This window comes from Carcharodon carcharias, chromosome 5 (assembly GCF_017639515.1).
Source record: "Carcharodon carcharias isolate sCarCar2 chromosome 5, sCarCar2.pri, whole genome shotgun sequence".
NCBI classification, from domain to species: Eukaryota; Metazoa; Chordata; class Chondrichthyes; order Lamniformes; family Lamnidae; genus Carcharodon; species Carcharodon carcharias.
The window spans coordinates 138306094-138321652 of NC_054471.1; the positions used below are offsets into that span (position 1 = coordinate 138306094).

The 15559-nt window shown below is 37.8% G+C and overlaps 2 protein-coding genes across 3 annotated transcripts in view; one reads left to right on the plus strand and one right to left on the minus strand.

Moving 5' to 3' along the window:
- LOC121278070 (filaggrin-2-like) overlaps positions 1–13614 on the minus strand; it is a 64974-nt gene extending 51360 nt beyond the window's left edge. Inside the window, exons 1-3 of the mRNA XM_041188125.1 lie at positions 13503–13614; positions 6653–6724; positions 184–246 (exon numbers count right to left, since the gene is read on the minus strand). Coding sequence (XP_041044059.1) covers positions 184–246; positions 6653–6724; positions 13503–13614 — 247 coding nt within the window. The remainder of the gene's footprint in view (positions 1–183; positions 247–6652; positions 6725–13502) is intronic.
- The window catches only part of nt5dc1 (5'-nucleotidase domain containing 1), a 602479-nt gene that overhangs the window by 83596 nt on the left and 503324 nt on the right, over positions 1–15559 (plus strand). The gene's annotated exons all lie outside the window — the stretch shown is intronic.

Below are 15559 nucleotides of genomic sequence, written 5' to 3' on the forward strand. Positions count from 1 at the left end.
TGCAATAAAATTAAGCTGTTGATATAAACGTTGTAAGAAATATTGCTATCTTCACTGAACTTTAACTTGAAGCTCTGAATTTAGAATAAAAAGCAGCAATAAAGTATTGGTATTTGCATAGCTCATTTAATTGCCCTTAATGTGAACATTGAATAAGCCTTGTGAATATTGAAAAGAGCTTACTTGCAGAATTAGAGTCATCATTGTTTTCTTTGCTTGGTGTTTCATGCCCTTTTGCTTCATTGCCTGTTTTGGGGAAGGAAAACAATTATGAACATTTGAATATTTTAACTTTTTTGGCCAAATTACGATATTTGAGGAAAGCTTTGCAAGAAGTTCTCTCAACCTCTTATCTTCATCACAGATTTTTAGAAAAGAAAGTTCCGAGCACAGTTGTAAAACAGTAACAGAAGTCCATTTAATGAGCAACATTGCTGCAGATGTTAGGTTTAGTAGGGCAAGAAGCGATCATCCTAATTCACATAGTGTCTTGATTTGTGCATAGTTTGAGATAAATTAGAGTGACACTGTAATTGAGGTGATTGTAAAAATGTTATTGGGGAAAGGAATCAGATAAATATAAATCTTTTGCCCTGGAGTTTCCTCCTTGGGTATAACATAGAAGTTAGACCCGTGTACTCCGAATTGTGTTAGAATATACCCAAACTTTAAATGAACATAAATCAATCTAAATAATAAGGGCCCAAAGAAACATTAAATCCATACCAATATACTTCTTCTTTGTAAGTTTAAGAATCTGTAATCAAGGAAGTATCTCAGTTTTTAATGTAACTTATGCCATAAAAATCCATTAATAGAAATATAGAGTGAGATTTTTTTTTAATTCATTCATGGGATGTGGGCATCAATGGTTAGACCAGCATATATTGCCCATCCCTAATTGCTTTTGCTCAGAGGGCATTTAAGAGTCAGCCACATTGCTGTGGGCCTGGAGTTACATGTAGGCCAACAGATTTCCCTCCCTAAGGGACATTAATGAACCAGATGGGTTTTTACAACAATTGTTTCATGGCCATCATTAGACTTTTAATTCCAGATTTTTATTGAATTCAAATTCCACCATTTGCTGTGGCAGGATTCGAACCCAACCCCCTAGGGCATTACCCTGGGTCTCTGGAATACTAGTCCAGCGACAATACCACTACACCATCGCCTCATTTCAGAGGTGTTTTTTTTTAACGCTCAAAAATTGCAGTGAATTGACGAGTAGAATCCTTTCATTTCCAGTTGGACCTAAAAATGTGGTTGCAGTGTCGAGATACTTTCCAACAAGTGTAATTTGAGGATCCTTGGATTTGACAGTTGTTAGTTTAGTAGGCAGCGATTCACTCAAATGGCGAGTTTGATCCAAAGGCTATAAAATATTGAGGAGATTGGGCACACTATAATTATGTGTAACTCATTTGAGCCCAAATCATTTAAGCTCCATAGTTTTTTGTGCCAACATTATAGATATAAGTGGGTGCAAATCTCAATGGAACCTATCCATTGACAGTTTAAATTTTTTTTTATCCTTTTCATAATGTCTCCTATCAATAATAGTTAACAAGATTATATAATGCTCTTCATATAGAAATGGGTCTCAGTGCAAGTCTCATTGGAGTAGGTCTCAAAAGATGGGTACCTATAGGGGCGGAGATGGTGTTGTGGTATTGTTGCTGGACCAGAGATCCAGGGTGATACTCTGGGGACCTGAGTCGAATCCTGCCATGGCAGATGGTGAAATTTAAGTTCAATAAATATCTGGAATTATCTAATGATAACCATGAAACCATTGTTGTAAAAACCCATCTGGTTCACTAATGTCCTTTGGGGAAGGAAATCTTACCTGGTCTGGCCTACATGTGACTCCAGGCCCACAGCAACGTGGTTGACTCCTAAATGCCCCCTGAAAAAGGGCAATTAGGGATGGGCAATAAATGATGGCCTAGCCAGTGATGCCCATGTCCCATGAATGAATTAAAAAAATGAGAATGGATGAATTTGTTGGGGGAAGGAGGACAAAGGCATAGACAAAGAATTGGTTTGTTTGAAGGGAAGGATATAGTGAAATAAAACTGTTTCAGAAAATTATTGTAGTGGACAGAGCATTATAGCTGAAGGTAGACCTTCAATGGTGGAAACAATCTGAGGAAAATAAAATGTCCCATCTCAGAAAAGCAATTCTGCTAAAGATGTTAAATGAAACAGATGTGTCAGAGCCTTGGTTTGTGTAAAACTAATTTAACCTTTCCCGTTTAGGGAAGTGAGAACCATCTTTTCATCTTGACACCTGCAGCAAAAAGCCTTCGGAGATGCCTTGTTAATATGGAGCTGTAACAAATTTTGGCTCATTAGAAGAACAGAAAGTAGACTAACATAGGGCTGAAGAAGGCTGTGTGAGTTTATGGAGTGCTTTGAAGGTTAAGATGAGCAAGGGCCATTCACTGGGGCACAGAAGCAAGTGAAAATTTCACAAGGATTGGTGCACGGGGCTTCTCATATAATCTCAAGTTGAACTTCCCAATAAGTGAAGGCGGCATAGAGAAATCACTCCTGGAGCTGGTGAAAGTGTTGATATGAGTTTTTACATTCAGCAATGTTTTGGAGATAGAAGAAGGTGGTTTTGGCTGTGGACCTAAAGTGAGGCTTAAGATTCAACTGAGGGTTGGACAGAAGCTGAAATTGCACACCATCAAGTTAAATCAAAATGGGAGCAAAGAAGGAGTCAGAGCTAGAAGCATACAGGTGCAACTGCCAATATTTGAAAAAGGTGGCTTCAGTCATGAAGAAACTTTGACGGAACAGAAATATTTGCCTTCCAGCCAGTCATATAGTTCAGCATTAGCCAATCGTGGTGGTACAGGAATTGAGTTGGGTCTCAACAAGATGGACTTTCTATTAGAATAAAAGCAAAGACTTGCTATTAGAATACTGCTCTAGTGCTCTTTAACCACAAGGTACACAATAGGTCTGATGATAGTTGATTTGCTTTCCAGTTCCTCCACCATCCCGTATTAGTTTTTTTAACATTGGAACATCCTGTGGGGAACCCACTGTAATGAGCTCAGATTCTGCTGCAGCAGTGTGATGTGGTAAACTCCCAGTGATTTCCAAAAAAGGAAATGGTGAATGACAGTGGTTTCATGTGTTGGTGCCACAGGCATTATTTATATTGGCTTCAAGATAGGCAGCAGTTATCACTTCCCAATTTGTGTCCTGTTCAGAGTAGCTTTGACTATGAAAAGCATTCCATTTTTAGATGGTTTAAATACACACATAGTTTCTTCCCACAAAGTACCTTAAAATCAACATAAAAAGATGCAAATAATTCAAATGCACTCTAAAATGTATATTTTTAAATCAAATATTTCAGAACATACAAAACACACTAGAAACCTGTGATTTATGAAGATAAAACACTCCTTTCCTGACAGTTTAGGAAGGAAAAGTGTTCTGATGGTGGTCAGTTGGAAACTTACGCCATCAAATATTAACCACCAGTGTACATACTGTAGATGTTGTATAAATCAGGATCTTGTTGACTGCTATTTACAAAATAAACCCATTAACTTAACTTATTGCAAAAATATTTTAATTCTTAATATTTTTCTAAACTACAGACATTTGTGGCAGTGGAGTTATAAAAAAAATCTGCTTTATTAATCTAATTTGTTGGAATTAGTTCCAGTTACTCTATTTCTTTAATGTAGTCTACGTTTATTGTGACAAATCAACCCTCCCACACTTGGTAAAGGTAAATGACATCGTCTTTATGATTCTTTTTCATTGACAAATTTCTTCCTCCTCCTACAGGTTTTCCAGCATATGTTTGCGAGACTACTAGCACCTTCTAGTTTCTTGCCGACGTGACTATTAGTGTGTGAATCTTGAGAGTAAATGACAACAATAGTAGCTAATGTTTATAAAGGATCTTTAATGTAGTAAGTGTACCAAAGTGCTTCAGTGTGTGTCAGCTGAGTTGGACTAAGATGAGGAACTAGGAAGGCTGACCGAATGTTGAAATGTCAGGTTTTAGGAAGGTGGTCATAGATATAGCATGATGGAGGAGTCTGAGGATATATTTCCAGAATATATAGTAAAGTTGACTACAGGCTGTTCTACCAATGGTGGATCAGAGGGGAGGAAAACACGTAGGAGGATGAAGTTTGCAGAGTGGAGAATTGTATACAGAACCTAACCTGGAAGGGGACGACAGAGATTTGGCAAAGAGAGGCCATAAAAAAGCATATATCTGACGCTCAGAATATTGGAATCGGAGCATGGGAGCAACAGGTGAACAGGACTTAATACAAGATGGATGTGAGTGGTAAAACTCTATATGAGTTGGATGGGTCTTTGGAGGCGAGTGAGAATGCCATTGGAAAAGATCAGCCCTAAGGGTGACAAAGGAATAGCTGTGTGTTTCAGTAGTGGTGGTAATGAGCTCACATAAGAGATGATTTTAGTGACAAGTAGGATCCACATTGTTAGGTTCAGTCAGACGGAGCAGCAGGAAAGGGAATGGAATCAAGGGTCAAAGTGTTACGTTTCTAGCAGGAACCAAACAGAATGGCTTCAGTCTTTCTGTTGTTAAGCCTCATCAAGATCTGGCTTGTCGATGATTTAATATCAAGTAATCAAACCGTTGACAACACGACAGTCCCGGGAAGTAAAGCTGAGTATTATTTTCTATGGAGGGAAGTTTTATTTTATTTTTTTCTCTCATTCCCTGAAGATAGATCCATTGAACCATAAAGGTTTGCCGCATACAAAGAAGCCATTCAGTCTATTGTGCCTGCACCAGCCTCTATTCTACAGCAATTCAAAACCAATCCCACTGCTCCAGTCGACCCCTGGCCCCCCATCTTTGTCTGCTTCAAATATTTACCCAATTTTCCCATGAAAGATACAATGTCTCTGCCTCGTCTACATTTTTCAAAGAAGACTTGGATTAAACAAAGCTGTGCTTCTCTCAACATTTATCAATTTTATCTTGAATTATGGATTCCAAGAGTTTTCCCGCACTGAGGCTAGCCTAACTGGTGTTGTAGCAGGAATGCCCTAACAATTGTCTTGAATATGCCCTCAAAATGGATTCAGCAATCAAACTGGGAATTAGGAAATTAAAAATTAAGCAGTGGAGGTGCATACACTCCCAATATTTCTTGCCTTCAACAGAAAATGAGCCATTAAGGGGCACCATCATTTTCTGTCTTCCCTGGACCTGCGCAGGACTCCTATTTTTCGAAGACCTGAAAAGCTAGGGTTTAATTGACTGATCTGGCACGTTCAAGCACCAGTACTTTATTGGTTTGGGGTTCATCAAGTGTACCAATAGAATTATATGATTGACACCCAGAAGGGTTGAACTCTTCCAAAATAGTTAAAAGAGCAAAGATGTTACAATAGCTACTCTTGCACCCCATGGCACAATTTGTATATCTAAGGGGCTTGAAGAAAAATTGACTAGAAACCTGCAACTCCTTTCTGACTTGCAATAAGGTCAGGGCCATGTAACTTTACTTTGAGTTCTGCTATCATTTGCAATAGCTGAGGAATGCTACTTTGGTTCTTCAATATAGACTTCAATGACTAGCATAAGCAGGCCATTTTTATTAATGTTTGTATGCCTATTTTTGAAATGTAGAGCTAACGCTGACCATTAGCTCTTCATTGATTTCTAATTAAATCTACTTTCTTGTTAGACTGATTAAACGGGAAAATAATTTTGTGATGTGTGGGAATAAGAGCCATTTTGTTTTGCTAAGTTTCATCGAGGGCATTATTTTCAGATCTTAGTTTCAAATAGATATGATTAAATATTAGGGGGGGAGTTTTCTCCCCGTCAGGCGGGCCGGTCAGGAGCAGGCACAGAGCCGATCACTGCCCGGAATCAGCTCCGTGCCGTCATTTTACGTGAGCAGGCCAATTAAGGCCCGCCCAGCATGACGTGCGCCCGGTAGGGCTCAGCGCTTCCTGTGCAGGCGGGGGGAGGAAGGAGAGTTGGGGCCTGCTCTCTTTTGCGCACGAAAGAGCACAGAAATCTCCCTGAGGCACAGAGCTGCCTCAGGGAGATTAAGTTGAATTTGAAACTTAAAAATAAAAAAAGTTAGAAATCATTTACACATGTCTCCTCATGTGTCAGCGTCACATGAGCTGGGACATGTTTGTCAAATGTTCAATAAATACTTATTAATTTAATAAACCCTTCATGAAACCTCATCCCGCCCTTGGATGAGGTTTCATGAAAAATGTGAAGGCTGCCTGGGCTCTTCGCCTGCCCGCCGCCCTTAAGGTTGGATGGGCAGCCCTGTCGAATTGGTTAATTAGTTTACTTATGGCCTTAACAGGCCTTTGACAGTTCAGTGGGCAGGCAGCCGACTCTGGTGCGTGCCCGCCAAACGACAGATTGGAATGACGTGCGGTGACGTTGGGGCGCACGCCGAACAGAAAATCCTGCCCTTAGAATTACTGTCGTAAGTAATGCACAATGAACGTAGCTCTCCAAAAACTTGTTGCTATCTGAAATACAAGCAGTTATGACAATGAGATGTCGTCAAATATAACTTTAATTTGCATAGTTCACTTAAACTTATGTCTGTGTTAGGGGGCAACATTGCCCTGTGTTAAAGTACTGCGTATGGCTTACTTGCGGATTTTGAGTTGCTGTTGTGCTCACTGTCTTCATTGCTCACCGAATGGGGCAAGTTTACTTCATTACCTATTTTAGGAAAAAGAAAATGAATTAGTGTTTAAGTCTGTTCAATTTATTACTTGTTGAAGTATGATAACAGTTTATTGTGACTAGCTTTAGAAGAAACACCAAAAATCCTTTCTGAGTTTCAGTTTAGCATTGGGAGTATAATGAGAAAACAGCTTATCTACTCTAATAGAATTATTTGGTTAGACTAAGGTGTGACAACAGCTGGGTACTTCAGTAGATTTTTGTTGATATTTAAATTCATACTACAGAAAGAAGCATTTAGCAATATGAATGCCGGCTTGTAGCCTGTGCAGCAAACATAATGTTAAAATTCCAGAACATGATGCAAAATGTTGCAATAAATTTCAACTATACTTTGCATCTCCTGTTCCAAGTAACACACTAAACAAAAACAAGCAATGGCTATATTCCTCCTATGTTGCACACTATTAGAAGGAGTACTGAGGGCAGTAAGGGCATAAAATATATTCCGACTGAGGGATTTCGGTGTCCATCACCAAGAGTGACTTTTTAGCACCGCTGCTAACTGAGCTGACTGAATCCTGAGGATTTCGAGGTCAGACTGGGCCTTTAGCAGATGCTGCGCTCAGAATACAGCCAGTGACATCCCAGATGATGTGCAAGAGAAATTATGGTTCACATATTTTCTAGTTTTTGTCCACCTCCCCTCTTTGATTATTATCTGAGAAAAACCATATTGTAAAATTTGCCAGAATATATCTGAGTAAGTTATATTGGTTGCACCACAAGTGTTACCTCTCATTGACCACTGCTCCTTAATACGTGCTCTGTTCACACAACAAGTTTGGATGAAAAATTAATTATTTCTTTCCCCCACATGCAAACTTGCTGAAATGAACCAGATAAGCAAAAACCTAGCCCACAATCCTTTGGACAATTAATTCGACTTGTTACAGTAAATCTAACAGATTTTGCTATTATATAATTTATGAAAACTTTAAAGCCTCTTATTTTGGGAAAAAATGTCTTCTAATGTTTAAGTAGATACAACTTGGATGAAGGAACCAAATGTATGGTAGCTAAATTTGCTAATGACACCAAGACAAGTAGGAAAGTAAGTTGTCAAGAGGAGGTAGAGAGTCTACAAAGGGATGTAGAGAAGTTAAGTGAGTGGGCAAAAATTTGGCATAATGTGGGAAAATGTGAACTTGTCCATTTTAGTAGGAAGAGCGGAAAAACGGGTATAATATTTAAATGGAGAGAGATTGCAGAACTCAGTGGTACAGAAGGATCTGAGTGTCCTGGTACATTCATCACAAAAAGTTGGCACGCAGGTACAGCAAGTGAATAGGAAGGCAAATGGAATGTTGGTTTTTATTGCAAGGGGAGTGAAATAAAAAAATTTGTAAGTTTTACTGCAGCAGTACAGGGCCTTGGTGAGACCACATCTAGAGTACTGTGTACAGTTTTGGTCTCCTTATTTGAAAAGGGCTATTGTTGTGTTAGAGAAGGTTCACTCTACTCATTCCTGAGATGAAGGGCTTATCTTATGAAGAAAGGGTGAAAGGTTGGGGCTATACCCATTAGATTTTGGAAGAATGAGAGGCGATCTTGAAACACATAAGACTCGAAACGTCAACTCTTTTCTTCTCCGCTGATGCTGCCAGACCTGCTGAGTTTTTCCAGGTAATTCTGTTTTTGTTTTTGTTTTGGATTTCCAGCATCCGCAGTTTTTTTGTTTTTACCTAAGTACTGAGGGGACTTGACAGATACCTGATGGATACTGGGAGGATGTTTCCTCTTGTAGGGAGGACTAGAACTAGGGGACATAGTTTAAGAACAAGGCAGAGATTGAGAGAAACTCTTTAGTCTGTTGTTAGGCTGTGGAATTCTGTTCCACAGTAAGCAGTGGAGGCTGGGTCACTGAATTTATTCAAGGCTGAGTTACATTTTTGACAGACAAGGCAGTCAGAGTAATGGGGACAGACAAGAAGGTAGAGTTGAGTTGAGACGACAGTCAGATCAGCCATCATCTTATCAAATGACAGAGCAGGTTTGGAGGGCTGAATGGCCTATTCCTGCTCCTAAGTCCTATGTATGTAGAGTTTGAAATTCTGGGGGTGTGTGGGATTCTCTTGTTTGCCCACTATAATATCAGCAGATTGACATACACCTCAGAGAAACAGCGTGAATGCCACTTCTCAGGGTTGGAGCTGAAATCGAGAGAATCCTGTAAAAGCTAATGGCAACAAACTACCAAATATCAATGAACGGCCTGCACTCTGTCTCAATTATCATGATCTTGTAACTATATAACATTTTGCTGTGGTTTCTTGCTGGCACCAAATCCAGGCCTAAAATTTTATGTAGAACATAATCGAAAAGTTACACATGATTTTAAGTAATTCATGTGCCAATTTAGCCAAACTGTGCTGCAATTTCCTGTGCATTTAATTAGACAAAACCAAAGCATAAAACAGCATGATTACATTAGCTCAGGGATTGCGAGCGGTGTGAGTAGGATCTTTTTCCCCTTACTCCTCAGACTGTATCACTATTGTGACACAAATTGCTGGGAATGTGAATTGATAACAGCTCGATGAGGTCACCAAGCCTCATAAGGAGATATTTTGTCAGATGACCAAAATCTTGGTCAAAGTGGTAGGTTTTAAAGAACATCTTAAAGGGAGAAAGGGGGGAAGGGATGTAGGGATGGTATTCCAGAACTCAGGGCCTAGGCAATTGAAGGCACAGTCACCAACGTGGAGAGGTTAAAATTTGGGATGGCCAAGAGGCCAGAATTAGATGAACACAAGTATCTCGAAGGTCTGTGAAGCTGGAGGATATTACAAATATATGGAGGAGCAAGGCCTTGAAGAGATTTCAAAACATTTTAAAATCAAGACTTTGTTTGAAAAGGAGCCAGCGTGGTTGAGTGAGCATGAGTGATAAATGACGAGACATGCTCTGAAGTCACACATATTTTCCCAGCAAATTGTGGGTTTATGTAACAGGCACAATGTTTTAGTTAATTTTGTTACAGATTAGTTATATAACCTATCTTCCTCCTGTTGCTGAGATAAAAATTCCTTGAATTCAGTATTCCATGTCACATAAATGTAATCCCTTTCTATGGAAAGAATAGTGTAATAGTATCATCTGTAAGAATGATTTTAGTTTGGAATTTAACCTCGCTGAAAATAGTTATGAAGGTAAATCCAAATGTGTTGTTGGTCATTGGAGACTGCCATCAACCCCTAGGTCATCTAGTGAGGGCACATGGGTGCTCATGTAGCCCACACATAGCAGTATTATAGAATTGAATACATACTCATTTTCTTTTTACTTTAGAAAGACATCTTTGCTCTGGTGAGTTTGTCAACTCTAATTGAGATAATGGATGGTTAATGTATTTTGCTTCCAGTGATCAAGTATCCTTTCTTGCCGCACTGCAAAGGTTATGGATGCATATTGCACCAGCAAATTTGGGTTCCTTTAGCAACTCAGACACTCACCAAAATTCAAACACCCCACCCTTGAAGTTTCAAATGAAAGGACAGCTATTTTTTGGCAGGGGTTAATGAGTGCTATTTTTATTCTACTTAAACATAAAGGAGAAAATAGAAAAGTCTACGTTTGACCAGTAGAACAGATTGTGGTCCTTTTTTTTAAGCAGGGCCCATGATGCTAAATTTGAATAGAACAAAATTTGACCTTTGACAAATTGGACTAAGCTGAACCTATTTAAAGTGACTATGGATTTTCACCTTTCATGTATGCTAGAAGTTGCATGCTTACTTTAAATATGGAAAACATCAGACTAAAACTTGAAGTTATAGTTAAAAATGTAATTTTACAGAGCTAGACATTGTTAATTATAATCATTTGACTTGCACCAGTGAACTATTTGTAAGTTCAATACTGTGAGTTGATTGAGAAAAAAAATCTGTACGGTATCTGGTGATAAATATAAATATTGCTGTTGCAAGTTACTGCTTTTTGTTCTAACTTGTATGATTTATCCTTTTGATGCTTCTTGACAGTTATTTCTCTGAGTGGAGAGAGAGTCTTGGTGGGATTACTTTCTGTTCTAAATACCACAACATTTTTCTTGAAGAAAATATTTTTCTTTCAAGAAAAATCCGGACAGAAAATTTTCAAATTTCTGTACAGTTATCCAAAGCATTTTGTGGAATTCTGCTTACTTTCACTTGCAGCAAGTTGTGCATTCCTACCCATCCCCCAATAGCTAATATGTACAAGTTATCAAACAGCCACAATGAGTCCACGTAACAACATTATCATGTTGCTATTTTCTGAAAAACACATTTTTATATAGCTGTGTTGATTAAGGATAAGATTCAATATTACATATTTTGTTTTTGAGTATTGAACACTGGATTTTAACTTGTACCTCTGCTTCAAAATGCTATCTTGCAGACAAGCAATGCCATATTTAGCACACTGGTCTTTCACCTCTGGGATCCAATTCCGGTCCAGCCAATATTAATGTAATGGAGATTTCTTCTGTTTGGCTTTCAGAGACCTATGTGAAATGAGTCTGGGCACTTTTCTGCCATTATGTTAGCAATCTTGTTCCAATAGTTTATGTGGACAATGCAAAATGCCACACAGCTTCAGTAAGCAGTGCTCTTCTAAGGTGAATTGTTGGGTGAAGTACAAAGAACCTTGCTCTGCATCTAAGCATGCTGCTTCCAATTGAGGTGCTGACAATGAATGGCTGAAATGGGAAAACTCCGTTTCAAAACATTAATATTTTTCATTTTGAGGAGTGCAAAATTCACCAGAGATAATGGATTTGTAAGGTATATTGCATTCTATGCCATTATAGCTGTGAATGTTTCAGGCAAGTAACAAAAGAAAGTATAGAAGTATTGCTGAATAAAGAAATGTGCTTTCGAAGCTTTTCATTTTGCACTCATCAGGACAGATGCAAGAATGCCAAATTTTAAAGGGAGCAACAATTTATACTGTATGAGAAAAAGATGCTGGTTAGCAAGTTGACTCTGGTCAAGGCGTTGTCATGGAGGATCCCCAGCACCAGGAAACTAATGTTCCCCATGCTTTTGTTTAAAAGGTGCAGAATCTTGCAATGCTCCTTTTACTTGCGATAATGTATATATATGGTTTGAAGATGTGCAAATTTTGTATGTGTCTTAGCAAAATTAGTGTCTTACTAAAGGGCTTTTTAAAAATACTATTGATTATCATTTAAAATTCATCCATGTGAGTTAATTATATTTTGGTTGTAAAGATCAATTTTGTAACAATGATGACCTGGATTTTGCGGGTCCGCAGTGAAGTAAGAGTGAACACTGCTGACCTTGAAGAAAGCTGCACTGAGAGATGTATTGATCTCTTTGGCAAGAACTTTACCTCTCTCAATGTGTAATTGATTGAAGCGTTCTTCAATAGGGATTTCCAACATCAAGTTGAAATGATGTCACCATACTAGCCAAGCAGCCAACCACATCAAAGAGCTTTCACAGCCAACCAGGAAACAAAAAGTTTGAGTAATCAAATCGCTTTTTTAAAAATTTACAGAAAGTGAAATGAAGATTGCTGGCTCAGGGTGGCGTGGGGTGGAGTTAATAGCTCAACCTGTGATGGAGCAGTGAAGAACATACCACAGCTTCAAGGTTTCTGTGTTAATCTGTGCTTGCACTAAATCCTGAAGTTGCTGTCAGATTCAGTGCGGTAATGTATCTCCCAAATCTGGATCAAGAAATCTTGGATATTTCTATATTTAGTACATTACATATGCAAATCATCTAAACAAGTTAGCAATTCTATAGCATTTTTAGAGTTTGAATTACTAACACACAGAGTATTTGAACAAAGTAATCTAATGGCTATTGTTGTCAAGTATTTTTTCTGTTGGAAATTATACAAAAACAATAGGTTAACATTAAAATAGCATCTTTCACATCTTCAGAATGCCCTAAAGCATTTTACAGTCAATGAGTGTAGTCACTGTTGGTTTGTAGGTAAATGTAGCAACTAATTTTCCAAGAGCAATATGATGAATGACCAATCTGTTTTGATAGTGCTGACTGAGGAATAAATGTTGACCAGGATATCAGAAAAATACCACTACCCTTCTTTTGTATCTATCCAAATAGGCAGCTAGAGCCTAATTTTAATTTGTTATCCAAAAGGAAACCCTGCTGACATTGTAGTATTTGCTCAGTACTACACCAGTTGGTTGTGTGCTCAAGTGTTCGAGTCAGGTTTGAATTGATAACCTTCTGACTATGAGGTGAATGATACCATTGAGCTAAGTTGACAAAATGTCTTTGGGCTGATTTTTGGCATCTGGAAACATTTTGCATGACTTTCATGTAAATGCATGTGTAGAATTACTATCCTAGTGCAGCATGTTAATAATTTGAGGCAATGTGCCATGAGGCATTTTAGCCTTGGGTCATGATCCATGATTTTCCACACAGTGAGGACCTAGTTTCAGCTGAACCTGTCTAGGGATCTCTTAAAATACTTCTCATGGAATGAATGTTGGAGAGCTTGATAACCAATGGTGCTTATGCTTTGCATATAGACTAGTTTAAAACAACATTTTCATTCTATTTTTCTTCCCACAAGCTGGATGAGTGTTGTATGCTCTTTGACTGAAAATTAGACCATACAACTTCATAAAGTTTAACCACACTTCAGTTGGACCCATGGTCATCTTGGACTAAAATTAGTTGTCAGCTTTGTCTGTTGGTTGCATTATGTTATGTATTACACATTGCAGCTATCTTCATTAAATATTCAGTGCAAAATATGAACTTACCTCCATAGCTTTTTATATTATAGGCTGGATAGACATATCTGATAAAGTCTGTTCCATAAACCAGGTTCAAAGGCAGCAATAGCAGAAGTGCACAAATTTCTTTTGAAACCATGTTGCACCTGTAAGATAAAAAAATAGCAACTACTAGCAGCAATAGTGGAAATCAGGATTCAAGGCTGTGGATTTTAAAAGGTATTTGGTAAAACTGTTAAATGGGTGCAGCAACGGAGTAGATTTTCCTTCAGCTTTTCATTGGTAAAAATGACTGTGAAAATAAAATAGTTTTCAATTTTAAGGTTGCAATCAAACTTTCACTTACATCTTTGACAAGAGGAAAACATTCCAGATGATCCGCTTTAAATCTTTGGATGGAAAACTTGCACAAAATGTTTTTTGTCCCAAAATGTGGTGCCCTTTTAAATGATATTCATGATTATAGCTGAAAGGTGTTACGTGAGATATTTAGTTTTAAAACAGCTTATCAGTTTCTCAGATTGCTTCTTGCTAAACAGCATGGTACCAAGCTTGTAAAAGAAAAATGTGCAATCCATAGTTATGACAAATTTGATCATTTCTAAATTAAATTAAAGGCAGAATGTCACTGCTGGCAGAAACAGAGAGTTTGCCCTCTGGCATTTTCCTTCATTCTTTTATATGTTAATACAATTTTAAATTAAACATACCAGTGTATGTTGTCTTCAGGACCTTGCTTCAGTAAAGATTTCCCAACAGATTGTCCTCTGAACTGTTAGAGAGTATGGCAGTGATATACTTTCAACTGATGAAAACTGCTGTATTTATATGGAAGAGATTCTATAGATATCTGTAAGCTCAATGGCTCCTCCTTTTGAAAAGGAAGCATTAATTATGCAGTCTGTACTTTTTCTTTAAAAAAACATCAAAATGTTATATCAGGTTAGGGAGTTTCTTGTGGTCAGAGTTGCCTTGCCTCCTTTGGGAGCGGCCTTTGGTTTTTGCAAATTTCCAATCCAAATGCAGAAATGTAAATTCTGATAAGCTTTTTAAATGCTAAACTTAATATTTAGGATTCATTTAAATTCAAAAGCTGGTGAAGATAAAAAATGATGAAATCTTTGTGTTAACTGAATTGATCCGTTTTGAATGATAATGCTTTAGCTCTTCTCAGTTATTCAATTAGAAGCTCTAGTTAACTAATACATTTCTGTGTTTCTTTATCTTTCTTTTCTGAACATAATTATGATCCAGACAGTGTCAGTTATTGCATTATACCAGTTATGTGCCAAATTGTGATTCTTTTATTGACTGTAATTGGAAGGGGTACTAAAATTCTCAACATCTTTAGGCTGGTAGAAATTATTCTCAATGTAGAGAGGCAATGGTTAATATACATTGCTAAAGGGGCAACTATATGTGAAAGCAGTTACAGATGGAGGTAATGCCATAATGTTGTAGACACACTTCTGTGACGTTTCCATGCTATTTTCCAGAATCTTGGAATTAGGCTCATGGAGAAAGGGGGGGAAAGCATTCATTCAATACTCTGACCATATTAATTTTCATGAGTAATAAGATTCACAGCCTAAATTAAAAATTGCTTCCAAATTGTAAATGATGGCTAAGTATTTTTTAATAGTAGAGATGGATTTATATATTTCTAAACTGGTCATTCTTTAGTTGTTTGACATGTCTGGATTCACATAGATTCCCAAACCTGTGATCTAATGTGCATTATTAAAGGGATTCCTTCTATCAGACAAATGATATAAGGGTGTATTATTAATTCATACAACTGAAGCAGAGCTTCATGTGCTGGAAAATGCATCTTTGGAATCTGGGACTGGAGATCAGTATACTTTGCAGAATTCTGAAGTTAATATACACAGGTTTTTGCTGACCTGTGTGTCCACAAGTAGTTGTATACCCTCCTGATGCATGAAGCTCAGCATCTGGAGTGTGAATTTGTAAAATCGCCCCTATGCCAAACATTCCTAATTATAAAAAGCTTTTTGCATTGGTCCTAAAAGCTGGATTATAAAGTGGATCCCACAGTGTGTATCTGGTTAAAGTGCACAGTG